Source organism: Paramormyrops kingsleyae, chromosome 6 (genome assembly GCF_048594095.1).
Source record: "Paramormyrops kingsleyae isolate MSU_618 chromosome 6, PKINGS_0.4, whole genome shotgun sequence".
NCBI classification, from domain to species: domain Eukaryota; kingdom Metazoa; phylum Chordata; class Actinopteri; order Osteoglossiformes; family Mormyridae; genus Paramormyrops; species Paramormyrops kingsleyae.
In genome coordinates this window covers 26,999,964-27,016,895 of record NC_132802.1, presented here as the reverse complement: position 1 = coordinate 27,016,895, position 16,932 = coordinate 26,999,964, and the positions used below count along the sequence as shown (strand labels likewise).

General features: G+C 49.8%; 1 protein-coding gene across 6 annotated transcripts in view; it reads right to left on the bottom strand.

The window, feature by feature from the left end:
- The window catches only part of kmt2d (lysine (K)-specific methyltransferase 2D), a 34,418-nt gene that overhangs the window by 14,709 nt on the left and 2,777 nt on the right, over nt 1–16,932 (bottom strand). For 2 of the 6 annotated variants that reach the window (XM_023844478.2, XM_023844480.2), the window contains exons 2-33: nt 15,822–15,904; nt 14,616–14,727; nt 14,094–14,296; nt 13,877–13,986; nt 13,490–13,652; nt 13,228–13,399; nt 13,024–13,138; nt 12,717–12,895; nt 12,257–12,450; nt 11,973–12,107; nt 10,310–11,112; nt 10,068–10,178; nt 9,773–9,886; nt 9,571–9,675; nt 8,355–8,536; nt 8,090–8,254; nt 7,479–7,588; nt 7,134–7,178; nt 6,840–7,001; nt 6,496–6,684; nt 6,138–6,260; nt 5,882–6,012; nt 5,629–5,782; nt 5,460–5,537; nt 5,280–5,357; nt 4,996–5,169; nt 3,874–3,958; nt 3,328–3,557; nt 3,153–3,226; nt 2,853–2,903; nt 1,183–2,745; nt 120–284 (exon numbers count right to left, since the gene is read on the bottom strand). In XM_023844478.2, the coding sequence (XP_023700246.2) occupies nt 120–284; nt 1,183–2,745; nt 2,853–2,903; nt 3,153–3,226; nt 3,328–3,557; nt 3,874–3,958; nt 4,996–5,169; nt 5,280–5,357; nt 5,460–5,537; nt 5,629–5,782; nt 5,882–6,012; nt 6,138–6,260; nt 6,496–6,684; nt 6,840–7,001; nt 7,134–7,178; nt 7,479–7,588; nt 8,090–8,254; nt 8,355–8,536; nt 9,571–9,675; nt 9,773–9,886; nt 10,068–10,178; nt 10,310–11,112; nt 11,973–12,107; nt 12,257–12,450; nt 12,717–12,895; nt 13,024–13,138; nt 13,228–13,399; nt 13,490–13,652; nt 13,877–13,986; nt 14,094–14,296; nt 14,616–14,727; nt 15,822–15,870 (6,324 nt within the window). In that variant the 5' untranslated portion in view covers nt 15,871–15,904. Of the gene's footprint in view, nt 1–119; nt 285–1,182; nt 2,746–2,852; nt 2,904–3,152; nt 3,227–3,327; nt 3,558–3,873; nt 3,959–4,995; nt 5,170–5,279; nt 5,358–5,459; nt 5,538–5,628; nt 5,783–5,881; nt 6,013–6,137; nt 6,261–6,495; nt 6,685–6,839; nt 7,002–7,133; nt 7,179–7,478; nt 7,589–8,089; nt 8,255–8,354; nt 8,537–9,570; nt 9,676–9,772; nt 9,887–10,067; nt 10,179–10,309; nt 11,113–11,972; nt 12,108–12,256; nt 12,451–12,716; nt 12,896–13,023; nt 13,139–13,227; nt 13,400–13,489; nt 13,653–13,876; nt 13,987–14,093; nt 14,297–14,615; nt 14,728–15,821; nt 15,905–16,393; nt 16,799–16,932 lie in introns of those variants that run through there. The other 4 variants (XM_023844482.2, XM_023844484.2, XM_023844479.2 and 1 more) reach the window with 3 other exon arrangements.

Below are 16,932 nucleotides of genomic sequence, written 5' to 3'. Positions count from 1 at the left end.
CTGTTCTCATAACTGAAAAATTATTTTCTTAATCCACAAAACTAATTTAAATTAAAGATTAGTCTATGCACAGTTTTTTCACAGGATGCAAAGGTCATGAAACATGATGGTCGCTATACCTGGGGATAAGGAGGTGGTGCCCGCTGACTGGTATCCTGCTGATAAGGAGCCATTTCTCCCCCAGGCCAACTGGAGGCGCCACCATTGGCAGAAGCTTCTTTCTCCTGCCTGAGTGAGTTTCTTTGCATTTGTTGCCGTTTCAGTAGTTCTCTCAGCCTTTGTCTCTGCAAGGGGTAACATAGGGAAACAATGTATGTTCATGCACGTGATATGTAATAGGTGTGTATGTAAAATTAATATCAGTATAAATAGTCAAAACTTATTCCACAAAATTTTTGACTATGTACATTACTTCACTAAGACATCAGGCTTAAATAGGCACCCTAATTCTCTAGCATTTGCAAAATCTCAAAAGTGCTGTAACAATTTGTTCCATTTTCATTATACACAGGAAAGTCCCAAACCAAATAGCCATTAAGTATAACTGGGATTTTTGAGGAGCTGAGATAATGGAAAACGAAAGCAAGGGGTATAACTGGCAGCATATCTAATATGGTTAGACTAACACTTATTCAGCCCAAATGCAGTCAGTGTCCTGAAGCCATTTTCTGGCCCAAGTAAGCAAACTAATTAAACACCATGCTTTGTCTAATCCTGACATGTGGTTTCACAGAATTTTTTATTTTTTTTTTTTTAAATCAGTCTTTTCAAAAGATGGAAACCAATTCGTAATGCTTTGTTGAAGGTTAATATCCCGTTTGCCGGCAGTCTTCTGCGCATTTAATAGGCTTTTATATAGCAGAGATCAAAATCCAAGAAATGAGTTACCTACAAAATAAAAACATAATAACAAACACAGGCTTGTTAAAGAACATGAGTCGCTGGCTAAAACACCTGCAAAATGAAAAGCCTTACGAGGGGGTCAAGTTCTTGCTAAACCTCTGGGGAAGATTCACAAAACCATTAAGCACAATTTTACCCAGCAGAATAAGTTCTCAAACACCACAGTTATCAAAACACAAAGCATTACCACTATCAGGTGAAAGATACCATTCTATGCATTGCTCCTTATACTTCGTCCTTGGACTCAGTAAGAGATTCTCCCACTTGCGGCAGACCTACCTGTCTGTGCTTCTCCAGCTCTGATGGGCTAAGGCCGATGAGCGCAGGGTCCTGGCTCACAGAGATATCAGGCAGGTCCTGGGTACCTGCCATGTTCGGGACATGTGCAGTGTCCGGCACCCGCGGGGACCCACTGTCAGGCATCCCAGAGGGCAGGGACATTCTGGCTGGGAATGCGTCAGGCGTGGGGTGGGACTGAGGCTGAGGTGGCTGGCATTCCCCAAAAGGCATGCCGACCTGGGACTGTGTCCCAGGAAACATGACCAAAGTAGGGCTACGATTAAAAGAAGGGGATCCAGTGGGCTTTCCTGAGAGGGGGTCTACCAGGGCAGGAGAGGGGGGAGGCAGGGGAAGCTGCTGACACAGCTGGGGAGAGCCCCGGAAAGCTGGGCTGCCCTCAGGAGTGGCAGAGGAAGGCCGGGGTGGTTTGTGCAGAGAAGCGAAGGGGTCCCGAGACTGGGGGCGCGACGGTGGGCGAGAGTAGGGACTGGAAGGCGACTGGAAGCGAGGGGACTGCACAGAGAACGCGTCACCGGAGAGGGGCGACTGAGAGCTACCCTGCGACTGGGGGCTGGACGGCACTCTGGAGCAGGAGTCCTGCAGGGCAGGAAGAGGCCGTGGGGGCAAGGAAGGGCAGTTCTCTCCTGACGGGGGTCGGGGTGTGAGTGGAGGCTGGGCGTAAGGGTCTGAAAAAGGGGTGGAAGGCGATTGACGGTACCCCTCCAAAGCTTGATTGGGAGAGGCACTGGGTGGGATGAAGCCCGGGACACCGGCTGCTTCCCCTTGATGGCTCCGGGGGGTCAAGGGTGCCTTGAACAGTCCGTCCCCTGCCTCCAGCATCCCTGCAGGAGAGCCAGAGCCGAGGTCCTGGCGCACTGCTGAAGAGGAGCGGGGGGAGGGCACCCCCATGAAGTCTGCCCGGTGTTGACCCGCACCAGCCGGAGACGAGGAAGCCGCAGCAGGAGATGGGGCCGAGCCATATTCTTGGCGCCGGAGAGGGTCTCCGAAATGTGAGGAATGAGTCGGCGATAGGAGAGGGGAGTCCCCTGGGCCACTGGCTTTAGAGAAAGTGCTTTCTGGGGGAGCCAGCGCCTCCTGGGGGGCCTGCTGTAGCGATTGTAGCGGGTGGCCCTGCTGTGGTTGGTGTCTACAGAAAGGATCCACTCTGCTGGGCGTCCCAGGATGCATGTCGACGGAGCCCAAGCTGGGATGCCGGCCCTGAGGAGCGCCCATCGAAAGATGGCCACCTGAAGATGGGGGCATCAAGGGGTTTGAGGCTGGCTGGGAGTATGGTGTGGGGGGCTGAGAGTGAGAACAAGGAGATGGTGGGGGCAGCTTAGCCAAGGAGTCTATATGCGGATCTTCCATTTTGAACGCTCTTTCTGAGTAGAGGGCTGCAGATGCCCTAGAGTCTGAGGGGATGGGGTACGGCCTCTCAGCTGAGCTGGGCTGGGAGGGAGTGGAGAGGAATCCCGATGGGGGAGGGATCTGGAGGTGGAGGTGGGGCCGATCTTTTGGGCGACCAGCCTCAGTCTTCACGGGACGGGCAACCTGAACCTCAGCCTGACGTCAGGAGAGGAAAGAGCAGAGCGTCAGTTCATGAACAGGCCGGACCTGTTTCATGTGCGCTCCACACACTTGTGAAAAGAAACCACACAGACTATCCTCACCTTCTGTGCCTTGTTGATTCGCTGAGCAGCTCTGTTGTCTTTGGCCTTTTGCTAATAAGGAAAACAAAGTCACTCGCGTGGAATAAACATCCTTATTGTGGGGGTGGGGGGCAGTAGACAGCAGAATAACCAGGATCGCATTTCATCGACTGCTGCATGAAACAGAAGTCACATTTAAAATGGACACTGCATTGACTCTTGGATGTTCCCTAGCACTACTGTTGTGATATTATGATTATTTCACATGAACGCTGTAATTTTAAAGCAGGGAGGTTGTGACAAGCAGCGCATTACACTCACCAAAAAGGGAACCTTGTCAGCAGCCGGCACTTTCCTCCAGATCTTCATGATCTGTTTGCAACGGTTCGTCCAGTCTGTTGGAGCACAAAGACAAACCAGTCAGCACCCCCCCCCCCATCTCTCGTGCGGGGAGCACACAGGTAGTGCTGCAGAAAGCCCATTTCAAAGTTCTCACCTGGGTAGTCCTGCTTCAGGTGGGGGAAGTTGATGTTAGCGTAGATCACGGGGGAAATGGTGGACAGCTCTCCCAGCTCCTCGTCCTTCTCCCAGCGTTGAAGGCTGCGCTGGTTGTAGGAGAGGCCATCACCTTCCGGTTCGGTGGGGGTCGGAGGTGTGGCTGGTGTGGAGGGGGTTGCCCAGGGGCTCTCATCTCCCTGGTCTGGGCTGAACAATTCCCCCCGGTCTCTGCAAACACAAATCAGAGAGACTTAAATGACTGCCCAGAGACTGAGTAACAGTCGAGCATATTTACACAAAGTAAACAAAGGTCAGACAGTAGCAGTGATTCAGGTACACAGTGGAACAGGTGGGTGGGCATTCTTCCTTTATTCTTCCTAAATCCTTCCTTAAGTCACAATAGAAACAAAAAAATAAATATCTTAGTATCTTTTGTCTCTTTTCCAGAGTATTCCTTTAAAAACTAAAAGGTCTATTTGGTAAAAGGTAATTCATGAACTTCGTCTTGTGAATATCGAAGTGCATTTCCATAGGGTCGTCTTACCGCACATCAAAGTACGAGGACTGGGAGAGAGGGGGGAAGGTCTCCATTACACCCGCAGATGGCAGTGACCCTGGCAGAGAAGCACCTGTACCACAGTTGAAATGGCAAAGTCCCATTAAGGCTCATTCACTTAGAATCGTAATAGGCAACGACGATTTGCTCTGTGCAGCGAAGGAATGGAGTAGGGATAGTGATGGCTAAATGAAGTTTCATTTGCTGCAATTTTTGACCCCACTAGAGGGTGGTCTTCGTTCTTTTGGGGCAAACTTTGAACCCTTTTTTTTTTTTTAAAGAGCACCACCTAATGAGGTCAGAATATACAACAAATGGTTCGTGAAGCTTCATTTAGCCATCAGGATAGAGCCTTCAGATTGCCCTGTCAAAGCCAACTGGAAATCTTTTAACTTGGCACCAGAGTACAACCCAAACTACTCCCTGTTTTTCCCACATTCCCAAAACTTTAACCTAGACAGCCTTTTCGTGCATTCCATTTGCCTCAGGATCCGATTTTCGGATTCCGATATTACGTCACATCCGCTAAAAACTCGGGAAAACAGAGTCGGATGCCACGGAAGTAGCAATACCATGGACCCATATGAAAAAGCAAGATTTTTTGCTTAGCCGGACAACTTGTCGGATTTAAGGTACCTCAGTTTAAATGGCCTTTATCTTCATTCACTTACAATTAGCCCGAACTACCTTAAATCCGACAAATAATCCGACTAATCATGAAATCCAATTTTAGCCCGGTTAATTGGTAGCCATTGTTAGCAATATCACTTGATAACACATCACTCACGGTGCTTAACGTATAAAACTCCGTAGCAACACGTCCACAGATAAGTTGGACGGTATAGTGTATGTGACTGATTTAATGAGCCACAAATGAGAAGTAGTGCTTAAACAGGATAAAACTACAACTTTCCCTTCTGTTGAGAAAGGGTGCAGCCATCTTGGATTCTGAACTCGGGATCCTCTGTGCTGCTCTGAGATATTTCTCGGATCTCCGAGAAACGGGAGCGCGCATGTCGTCACTTCCGGCTTCAAAACTCGGAATCCGACTCGTCTGAGTTCCGAGGGCAAATGGAATGCATGATTTGCTCCCCGCCCCCCACAACATACCTGGAGGGAGGGTCCTCTGTGGCAGCCCACTGCGGCTGAGCTCCACCTTCACAGGCTCCATGATGGATGCAACGTCACCCTGCAAGGTCCCACCTACAGAGGCACTATCAGTCACACCAAGCACCTTCCGGAAGAACTGCTCAGTGTCTTGGCTCTCTACACCCTGAGGAAGACCTGGAACAGAAAAAAATAAAATAAAAAATTAAACGTGTCTGTCATGCGGTGTCACATTCTAACGTGCGACATCCTTTCGGCATAATAAGACAGCGTTCTCAAAGGCAGACCTTCAGGCTTGACTGGCCCGGGGGCTCGGGAGTCACTGGCAGTCTGGTCTTTGGGAAAGGGAGACGGCCCAGCTGCTCCTGAATCAGCAGAAAGAAGCACAACGACAACTTAAGGTTTCAGGAGAACGCTAATGTACAATCTTCCTGTATGTTACAGCAAGCCCTCCTGTGCAAGCCCACCTGCCCCCGCTGCCAGAGCCTCCACACTGGGGCCGTTCTCCTGTTTCAGTAGTGGGTCTCCGTCCTCTTTGGTTTCTTCTGTAAGGAAGGAATGAAGTTTTATGGCTTATAACATGCATGCATGCAGATCATACGTGTAGGCTGACATCACTCCCTGCCACAAACGCACCTGAGTCAGGGGCCACAACCTGAGCGCCCGGGTCTACGGTAGCAGATGCCGCAGGGCGGGGGAGACGCATGGCAGACGGAGTCTGTTTCTGCCCAGGAGGAAGCTGCAGAGCTTTCTTACTGAGATCCAAGAGCGTCTTCCCAAAGAAGGCCTCCTGCGGATCGAAGAGAGCGCTTAGTAATGCCTAAAAGGGCTCAGATTCATGGCAACGTTCAGTGATGAAACACGGGCGAATCGAACCGCTCGCTCTGACCTGGAGGTACACTGGGAACATGTCTTCCAGCTTGCTCTTCTTCCTGCCTCTGCGCTTCTTGGCCTGCTCCCCTTCCACCTCAGCTGCTTTCAGGTCAGGTGGACCCTCCACAGGGGTGTCTAGATGGGACGCTTCAAACACAAATCCAACAAACTTTAACACCACAACCCCTTCTACAAAGCCCACTCCCATGGAAAACCTTATAGAGCAGGGTAATGGAAATGACCCTGTAGCTAGCTACAGAGCCCATACTTGCCTTCCTCTGCAGTTCTCTCGGGGGGCTGCCCGTCAGCCACCATCACGTCCACCGACGGCTGGATCAGCCCCTTCTTTGCCCTGAAGTTACACTTTCTCTGCCTCACCATGAATCCACCAATACCTGAGGCAGACAGGCCAAGTAACTCGCAGGCACTCCCACAGGCACTCCCGCAGGCACTCCCCAGGGAGAGCTCCGCAGGCACTCCCACACACACTCCCGCACGCACTCCCCGGGGGAAAGCTCCACAGGCACTCCCACAGGCACTCCCGCACGCACTCCCGCACGCACTCCCGCACGCACTCCCCGGGGAGAGCTCCACAGGCTTCAAAGCAAACACATCCTGCTGGCCTCTCACCAGGTCTGTAGGGCTTCCTCTTCCTCTTCTTCCCATCATCAGCCTCCTCTGCCACGCCCTTCATCCCATCTCCGTCACCAGCAGCCTCTATGCTGTCTTCAGGTCCCAGGTCCCGGTCAGGACCCCCCTCCCGCTCAGGGCTCCCAGGGGCCTCTGGTTTGGGTTCACACTCCATGGCCTCCCCCCCACCTACAGGGACATACATGTACAGATGGATGCTGAGCTCTCAGGAAAAAAAAATACCACATAATCTAAAGCAGCTAAATTCACCAAGAAAAACACAGTCTTCATTCTTCATTCAACATAACTCCAACTACACCAAAGCCAAAAACAACCACAGATACCTCTGGCCTCTTCCTGCTCCCCTTCGCCGGCCTCCAGCCCGAATGGGCCCGAGCGGGAACGCCGCTGCCTCCTCTTCTGCAGCGGGGACATGGAGATGCTGCGCAGCACTGACATGCCTGCCTCCGTCAGCCACACGCCCTCCAGCCGGTAGATCTGCGGTTCTGAAGCACAAGAAAACAGAATTCAGAAAAGTGGGTGGAGCCAAGAAGCACGTGAGTCAATACACAATAAATTAGAAAAAACAGGCAAGATAACGACAAAAGACAGGGAAGGGGAGGCGATAAAACATGTACCTGGTTCTTTTATTTTCACTGCAGGGACTATGGGCGTTTCCACTACTGGTGACAGACAGAAGAGCTCAGTAAACAGACAGAAGTGAACAGCACTGATACAGTATCCTGCCAGGTAATGCAAACCACAGCTTTCAATAACCAATCACGGGTTTTGGTAAAGAGTCGCTGTCATACCACTAGGAAATAAAAGGAAAACCCGAGGCTAATACGCACTGAAAAGTTGTGCATGAAAGTTATCCCAATGACATTTTTACAAAGTCTGCCATGGCAGAAAGCAAACTATTATTCTGCTGTGAAAAAATGTCCATTATCCTGGGCTGATTCAGCAAGCAGCTGGCAGCTTACCAATAGGCTTGGGCACATAAGGAGAGCAAGCAGAGCAAGCAAAGCCTTCATCAGATGCCTGCTCCACCTCGTCTTCGGTGTAGAGGCCCTCACAGACCGCGTGGACCCACCTGTGGGAAATCGGAGACGAGATTGGTGACCTCGTTTTCCCCAAAAGCCCACTAGCTCATGCCCAGTGATCAACGCTTAATGTGTCAGACACTATCCATGACAAACCTGCAAACAGCTACAAGTTTCTGAAACTGCTCACATACACTCCCCACCGAGCTGATTTCTCTCAATGCCAGTTGGCTCTGCTGTGACCATTGCTGACTGATACCAAATTCTGTCAGGTGCTTCCATGCTGCAGAGCCACACTGGTCACCAGGCAGGCCACACTGCAGGAGCACAATGCTAATCGCATTACTGCAGGGCTGCTGCTCGGAGCCGGGGGAGGGGGGGTTGACAGGCAAATTACAGGCCTCAATACCTGCCAGGCACGCTTTCACATCATTCTAGCAAACTTTGCTTGGAAGAACAACTTAGGTTCAGGGTCATCTCTGAAAGACCGGGCAGTGTGAGGAGGGCAGAAAGCACAGCCAGTGTGGCACTGGCAGGCCTACGGGACCCACCGATCGCAGTGCTGGCACTGCAGCAACAGCTCCTCTTCCATGAAGTTCTCACGGCACACAGGGCATGTGACCAGGCTGGCACAGGGCCCACAGTGTGTGTAGTTGTTCTGCCACTCGCAGTGGAAGCCAGGAGAGCGGGCCCCGCACTGCATGCAACACACACACCTGCCCAGGGACACGAAAGGTCAGGGAAACGCCAGGGAAAGACCCGAATCGTTTGTGCGGAGCAGGTCTCCGGGAGGGCCAACGCATCAGTGAGACGCACCACTTGCACTTCCAGCCGCCCTTGGGCACGGTCTGCAGGGGGGGGTCCAGGCAGTAGGTGTGGTAGCTGATGTCGCAGTCGTCGCACAGCAGCAGGCGGGCAGGGTCCGAGGCCTTGCCGCACACCTCGCACACGATGCACTCCAAGCAGCGCCAGCCCTTATACAGCATCATCTTGGTGATCTGAGACGAACCAAAGGCCACAGTGGTGAACAAGGAAAGCCAACAAGATATCTTGGACCTGCCTCCTCTACAATCTGATTAGTTCTCTCCGAACCAATCAGAACATTTTTGTGCAAGTAAGACTTCCATGAGCAATTTGCTTGGCAGCACAACATAGATCAGCAGTGGAGCTGTCACCAAATCTCTTCCCCCATCCGAATTCCTTCCTCCTGTTTCTCTATAAAGTTCAGTTCAGCCTTAGTGCTGCAGCAAGAGTTCACAGCAATAAAATACAATTACAAATGTTTTCTAAAAAGTCTTGAAATATCTTTGCATTTAGCTTAATAGTATGACCATCATGTTTTATTAGATTTTTAACGCAGATGTAGCTCGATTGCGATGTGTTTTATTGACTAACAGCACATTCAGCTACGAGTGAAATATACAGTAATTATCTAATGAAACGTCAGTTGTACTATCAAGCTAGATGCAAATGGTTTAATAGTAATTAATAACATACCTTTTAAAAAAACATTTGTAAACACATTTCATTGATGTGGACTCTTGTTGCAGCTGTAAGGGTGTAAAGTGCGTATAAAGCGAAGAATAAAACGTCGCTATGGAGTGGATAATACATTAATAATCGAATAAAACAAGTCCGTTGTACTATAAACGCTAAACGCAAACGTTAAACTTAATAATTAATGGAAACACACTTTTTAAAAAACATTTGTAATCATATTTTATGGCTCTGGACTCTCGCTGCAGCAGTAAGGGTGAACTTGAAACGTACAGGATACTTTGAAATGGCACCATCTCACTTAATTGCTATATTGGCAATTAAAGCACAAACATTCAATAAAAGGCGCAGTTGGCCATGCAGTGCAACATGGCTTAAACACCGTGACGCGAATCGAAATGCACACCCCCCTCCCGCACCCCATTAACCCGGATATTCCCGGTTAAAGTGAGGAAATATAAACGATCAGTCTGCAGAACTGCCAACAGATAAAGGACGTTACAGGTGGTCTATAAGAGGAGGGTGCAGCTCTCACCTTGCTGTTCACACAGTAGGGGTGGTAACACTGGGCACACTGGGCGCAGGCCAGTAACTGTCCTTCCGCTCCACGGCCAAAGCTGCCACATACGACGCACATGTCCTGCGGAGGAGTGGGGGAGCACGGGGTCAGGATGGCTGGCTGGCTGAGAACAGGAGCCCTCAGCTACCCACCATCGGCGATATCTGGGCCCGCTCACCTGCAGCAGGACGAACTTGTCCGTGCTGGAAAAGAGCACCACCGTGTTCTGCATCGTGTCGTCTTCCTCCTCCTCTTCATCTTTGCCAACTGCAGTGTCTGCAGTCATACTCAGCTGTGAAGCACAAAGAATTAGAGCTATACTAACCTCATACACACAAAACACGCATGCTAGCAGCCCAGTGATGTAATGTGTTTACTTTTCAGAATTACAGATACAGGACTGCATAAAATGTAGAGAATAACACGCAGGCCAAGAAAAGATTAATAGAGGGTGGAATGTAAAGGTGCGTTACCAGGAAGGCATCAATGCAGGATGCCATGGCTTTGAAGCGAGACCGGCCGCGACCTCTTCCACTACCACCCCCACGGGGGCGCCGTTTCCCAGGAAAACTACTGCTCCGGCCCTGAGAAACAGAATGATGACTGAACCACCGTAGTCTTAAAAGTGTCAAATTTGTGTCTAACACTATTGCTGTGGCATCAGTTTTATCTCATCAAAATAAAAAAATCAACCTTATGCCGATGACTGCGGTACCTGCTTCATCCGCGAGCGACCAGGAGAGCCTCTCCTCTTTATCTTGTCCCCGTCCGGTTTCAAGGGGTCAAAGGGCAGAGAGTCGTCGGTCTCTGTGAGCAGCGAATCAGAGCGCGGCCTGCCTGCTGGCACCAGACTCAGCTCTGCGGAGTGTGACTGCAGCTCGGCTTCCTCAGGGGAGCCCAGGAAGCCGCTGCTGCTGCCGTCTCCGTGGCTCATGTTGGACATCTCATCCAGGAGGAGGTCCTGCTTGGCACCAGTCTCCAGAAGCTCCTGCTCTTGCTTGATCTCAAGCTCACCCTGAAAGTCTTGCTTGGTACCACCCAGCTCTTCCACCTCCTCCTCCTCCTCCTCCTCCTCCTCTTCTTCTTCCTCACCTTCTTCCACCTGATTAGCCCTAGTGTCCATGTCTGCAGAAGAAGGGCCTTCTACCTGAGGTGTCAAGGGATTAGTCCTTGGTTCTACTTCAGCCGGCTCCATAGACTCACACTTCTCTCTGATGGCAATAATAGGCTCCGCCTCCTGGGTTTCACTGGGCGGGCTCACAGGACACCGTGCAGATACAGGGGAAGCCTCACTGGCACACAAACCCTCAGAGCTGCATTTTTCCTCCTCTTGTGCAGACACACTAGATGCCTGAACCTGGGTCTCCTTCTCCTGCTCTCCACTGTCCATTTCCTCGTCTGCCACGCCCAGCATCTGGGGGTCCATGTCGTCCTGGGGAGGCCGGGCTGCGGCGTCAGATGGCTCATCGACTGTGGTGTCTGGGAGGCTACATGGTTTCAGGTCCCCGGTTTCACTTTCTTCAATTCAAACGGGGCACAGAGTCAGCTGGTTACCACACAATTACAACATATACAGCCGTGGAAAAAAAATGTAGAGACCACTCTATATATTTAAACAAATTAACATTTTTAAATCCCAGTTTAAGCAGAAGGCTGCGCTGAGCAGCAGGTTGCTTCCACAATTTCTAAGACAGAAGTACACAAGAATAAGATGAAGCAGGAGACACTGGGAATGACCCGAAACCAGCCAAGTAGATAGAGAGTGGAAGCGACTTTCCTATGCCAGAGATGACCGTTAACTTATCCGAGAATTTCTCATGAATTGTAGGATGACATCAAGTGACCTTCAGAAGGAATGGGAAACATTAAGTGCAGGTGTGAGGTGCACTGCTAGGACAGTTTGTATCAGGATCCGAGAAGCAGGACTGAAGTCCCATAAATCAAGGAAGAAGCCCTTCATGAATGAGAAACTGAGAAGAACCAGGCTGCAGTTTGCAAAAAATATATATATTATTCACAGACGTACACCCATATATTGAGAAATGAGTGAAACAAAATATTGTGATGTGGTCTCAATTTTTTCCGAGGCTGTATATGTAACAAGTGCAAAATTCAGGAAGTTTGGTGGGGGTCTATTATTAGTCTTTTACAAAAACAATGAGATAGTTGGTAAATGCCGCTCAGAAGCACAAATTCATATGATCTAAAGTACTGTACTCCCCTGAAGTTATATTAGAAATTGAAAAGTATCAGAGCATGAATCTGCAATTTTCACCCATTAACTGGGCAGTTTTGCTTCATGCCAACTTCAAGAAAATTTCTACCCACCAGGTTAAAATAACACACCAGTTCATACCAAAGCTTGAAGAGACCCATACCTGTGGCTGCTCCCCGGACAGACAGCTGCTCCACAGACCCTCCTGGAGTCTCCAAGGATGGTTCTTCCTCCATTGGGGTTTCAGGCTCTGCTGTGACTCCCGTTTCCGTCCCTGCTGTGACTCCCGTTTCCTTCCCTGCACCCCAGAGAGCCGCCTTCTCATTACACACAGCTGACAATCTCTAAATATATGCCTCCCACTTCCACGTCTCTGCTGGGTGATGATAGGCTGCTCCATTCCGTCTTAGATGAGTAAACTCCAGAGAAGTGGAGAAGCAGCCTTACCCTCCTGCACAGGCGGTCCAGCGCCGTCCCAGGCCTCTGACGGGGTCTCCACCTCGGCCCCCGTCGGACCGGCGGGCGACATTGCCGTAATGACAACCGCCTGTGCCGGCGGCAGCGGGGGCTCTCGGCACAGGGAACAGGTGTATTTATCTTCTGGAGGATCCGACGGAGAAGCACACCCGAGGTGCACCATCCTTATGGAAAACCACGACGACAGCCATTAGAGAGAAGCAGCAATCATGTAATCGGAAACTACAAAACATCAGGAAATTATAAAACGTGAAATACACCAAAACAAACAAATTCATTAAAAAAAAAAAAAAAGATTGGGAAGAAGGGAACACATTCATTTGTTCAGGCTAAACTGCAATTAACTACCATTAAGCTGGCAGCAACCTTCCCGACAAAGTGACCGAGACTGAGGTGGAGGTGCAGTCTCAGTCGGTGGGGCCCGGCTCACCTGTGGCACATGGAGCAGCGATGCAGGACAGCCGAGGGACCGGCCTGCCGGCCACAGACGGCACACTCAGCCACGGCCAGTGGCTGGCAGCCGTCACACACCGTGTAGTTCTCGAACCACTGCGTGGAACATGCCAGGGACAAGCCCCGCGCCCCACAAACACTGCAGATCCGGCAGCGCTGTACATGGGGGGGGGGGGGGGGGGGCGCGCAAGGGAGACCACCAGTTATTAATCTGCCATCTCATCTACGACCAGCCATCTAACCGAGGAGAGTCAGTGAGGCGGGAAGGGGGACACTGGGCTCACCCTGCACTTCCAGGGGTCAGAGGGCAGGGAGTCCATGGCCGGCTGCAAGCAGAATGTGTGGTAGCCCTTATCACAGGCCTCACACACAAGCATCATGGAGTCCTCCCCGGGCTGCCTACAATGGGGCACGGAATAAGACCGCTTTACCATGTGACAGGAAGTCCCGTATACGCAGGGGTACCCGCGCCCCGCCCGGCGCCTCACCTGCAGGTCTGGCAGACCTTGCACTCGGGGCACTGCCAGCCGGAGCGCTGCAGCGGGGTGGCGCTGATTTCCAGGCAGCCAGCGTGGTAGTGCTGCCCGCAGCCCGTGCAGAACAGCAGGCCAGGCAGCTCCCCCGCCGAGTCACACACTGCGCAACGTGCCTCCTCGCCCGCTGCGGGGGGAGGGAGATGCGGCCTTCAGAGACACAGGCAGGCAGCAGGCCAAAGCCCCACCCTTCATATGCCGATCGCAGAGTGGTTACCTATCTCCGTGGCCAGGTCTATGTGGTCCACGCACAAGAGGGCCAGTAGCTTCATGGACTGAAACGACCCACTCGCCGCCGAGCAGGGGAAGTGGTAAAAGCGTGAGCAGCCCCCCGCCTGGCATGGAATGGTAGCACCCAGCCTATTACAGTATTCACATCGCTGAGGGGGGGGGGGGCAACAGGGAAAGCAAGAGTGAGCCCAGGACACTAATCAATCATCAATCAAACATTTCACACCGCCCACGTCAGATGTTATAGGAGCATTCCAGAACGATCGGCTATAACAAGTAAACTTCCAGTGACCTGTCAGCTCCAGGGTGCTGTGGAGAGTCTGAGGGCCACGGCTCCCTCACGCCTGCCTGGCCCCCCTTCTGCCCGACTGACCTGTTCTATCCCTGAGATGATGGCCTTCTCCACACCCTCAAGCTCCTCGCCGTCTGCTGCTCTCACTCCATCCGACCACATCGCGCACCAGTGGTGGACCCAGCAGTGCCCTGGACAATAGAAGGCAGTGGCCATTAGCAGGAAGACAACCCGGCTGTACGCATACAAACCCTTAAAGGTCGGCAAACTGCGATCGGGAAACAATCCCTGCACCCACCTGCACTATCGAAGAGCGTGGCAGCAGCAGTGCCGTCGGGAAAGCCCATGGAGGACAGGTCGTCAGTGCCCGGCTCGGGGGTGGAGGCGCCCTGGGCCCCCAGAGGCAGCTGGCCAGGGGCGGCACTGAAACGTCGGAGCTCTCGCTGCCCGTGCAGACTGCGCTCGGCACAGCCACACAGTGCACATATGCGGGCGGCCTCACTGTGCCGGCAGACATATGGGTATAACCATCATGTGACAGACAGACCCACCCACACACCAGCACCAGCTACAGAAAGATGCATCCATTCAAACCCCAGAGCAAACTGGTGAAATCATTAAGACCACCCTGCCCACCACAGAAAAACAGCCAGGCTGGACACTGGACACAAAATATCATATTTCACAGAAATCACAAAAGTCACTGTGAATTTACATTCCATGACAGATAATGTACTGTAAGGTTAATGAAGTACTTCAACATTCCCTTGTTGCCATTAAAGGAGCAAAAGGAGTAGGCAGTCATCATCCGAGAGTTTACCTAGGCACAGGAGATGTGTCCTCTGATGCCCCTCGAGTTTCCTCCCTGGGTGAGGGGGCGTGGTGCTCCTTCGCAGGGAGGACGCTGCCCTTTGGAGAGACGTTGTCGTCGGCTGAAGGACAAAAAAAACAGATCGGAGCAACAACAATCTTAAGAATCAGCACACAGAGAAACAAAACCTTCCATTTACTGCACGGATAAAGTATTTCTCACACTTTGGAACCACAGCTAAATATATCAAACGTTGAAGGAGTGAAAAAAAAAAGCACAGACCATGTATGGGTGATAAGACTAGAGCCCAAATCACACTGTACAAGCCCCACATATACCGAACAAGCTACCCCTCAAAGTCTTAAATTCCCAGAGGTTTCAGAAATTGCTGGACATGCAACTTTCAAGATAATATGCTCCAGCAATACATCTAGAAGAGATTCTAAAGTCACACAACCTGACGGCCAGTGATTTGTAATTCCATAAAACACCATGTACCGATTTCCCAGAAATAAGGTAGCAACAGAAGGCATGTGTGGTTTATCTGTTGCAGATTACAATGTCCTTTAAGGAAAGGCCTGGTAATATTATGATTACAATTTCACAAGCTTATGAATGATAAACGATGATAAACCAGCCAGTAAAGAAGCTTTTCTGGCAAAGGGATTAAGAGCAAAACACTGTCACAGTTTGTGGAGGTCTGATGTGTCAAATCAAATGGCAAATCTAAATGAATACGAACTCCTGCACAGAATGAAAGTTCCAGTACTCAAACTCGAATAACTATAAACTTACCGTCTCACCTCTTACAGTCATTATAACCACTGACTGTGTAAACAATATACCACTTGATGATCATTAGCTATACCGAACGCATTCAGCAAATTTATAAAAAAATACATATAAAAACAGTGGCATACACTCTGTTTACTGCCATCTTATGGCAGCTTTGGAAATAAATCGTACAGAATGCTCAACAATGTTTTAAAGATCCCTTTTCAATAACATACAAGACAAGGCAAGGACCAAAAAACATCAAAGGCAGGAGAAAACACATTCAGCTGCACTCACGTAACAATTTCTGAAAAAATTAAGCAGCGATGAAAATTTGATTCAAACTTTGCTTTGAACTAGATTATACGTTACATTGTTTCCATAATATGGTCAAATCGCACAAGGATTACATCTACTGAAAACTCATAACTGTCTGCTTACCTGCCGCTTCAGAATCATTCTCTTCGCAGTTAGACTTCTGCTCGTCCATTCCTTCTCCCTACCTCGATCTCTTTGAAAGAGACCTGGAATAAAAAAACAACAAATGCGTGAATGAAGGCATGAGGTATTTGAGAATTCCGACTAAAAGTGATAAGATGACGCATTAACGCCAGTATCCGGTAACTGTCCATCCACATGTGCACTTAATGCACAAGTCACAGTAAAGGACGCAACTACATACCACCAAACTTCTCTCTTAACAGTGTCATAATATAAACTTTAAACAAGTCATATACTGGTTCCTAGGAGTTCCACAACCTTTAACTTTACCTGCATTACACCAATAAAATTAGTTTATAAACAACAAAAATGCCAATTGCTTTGAAACAACCTACATTGTATCAACAAAAAAATCTTCAAAAGCAACCCAAATATACTAAATACCCTCGATTCCCTTGATACTAAATCAACAAGCCCTCAACAAAAATTCATTTCCATCTATGTGATTAACATGCAAATAAAAACAAAGTTTAAAATATTTTTAATGACAAACAATTACATCAAACACAAACCGTGGTAAATAGTGTTCAGTCGTCCATTTTCGCTGTCAAACTTTGCCAAGCACTCACAGCAAGCCGACTAATTAGAATTCTCTGGTATATTCAAAGCCGGTGAAATCATCACTTAACCGCGTTAAAACACACATATGCGGTCGCTAGCTAATTCCTAAAACTCGGTGAGACCACACTAGGCTGCAAGATTCCGCAAACTACTGGCTCGTAGCAGACAAACAGTTCGTTACGCATTTCATACATTTCCCGATACAACTTTTTGCTACTACTACGCGCCAACCATCGCTCATAACAACTTTCTAATGACTCGCACAGGTAAGATTTAAAATGTTGCTCTCTTTAAATAAAACTATACCCCCAAGCCAGATACACAAAAGACAATACAACTTCCGCGAAGCACACTTCCTGTACGCGCGAGACGTCGTGCTGAAACACCAGCGTCGCGTGGAATCGTTCCTAGGCCGTTTACATGACACACAAACTAACGCGATTATTCAGTGGTTGATTTGCTGATTATCCTTCCTAAATCCTAAATATTT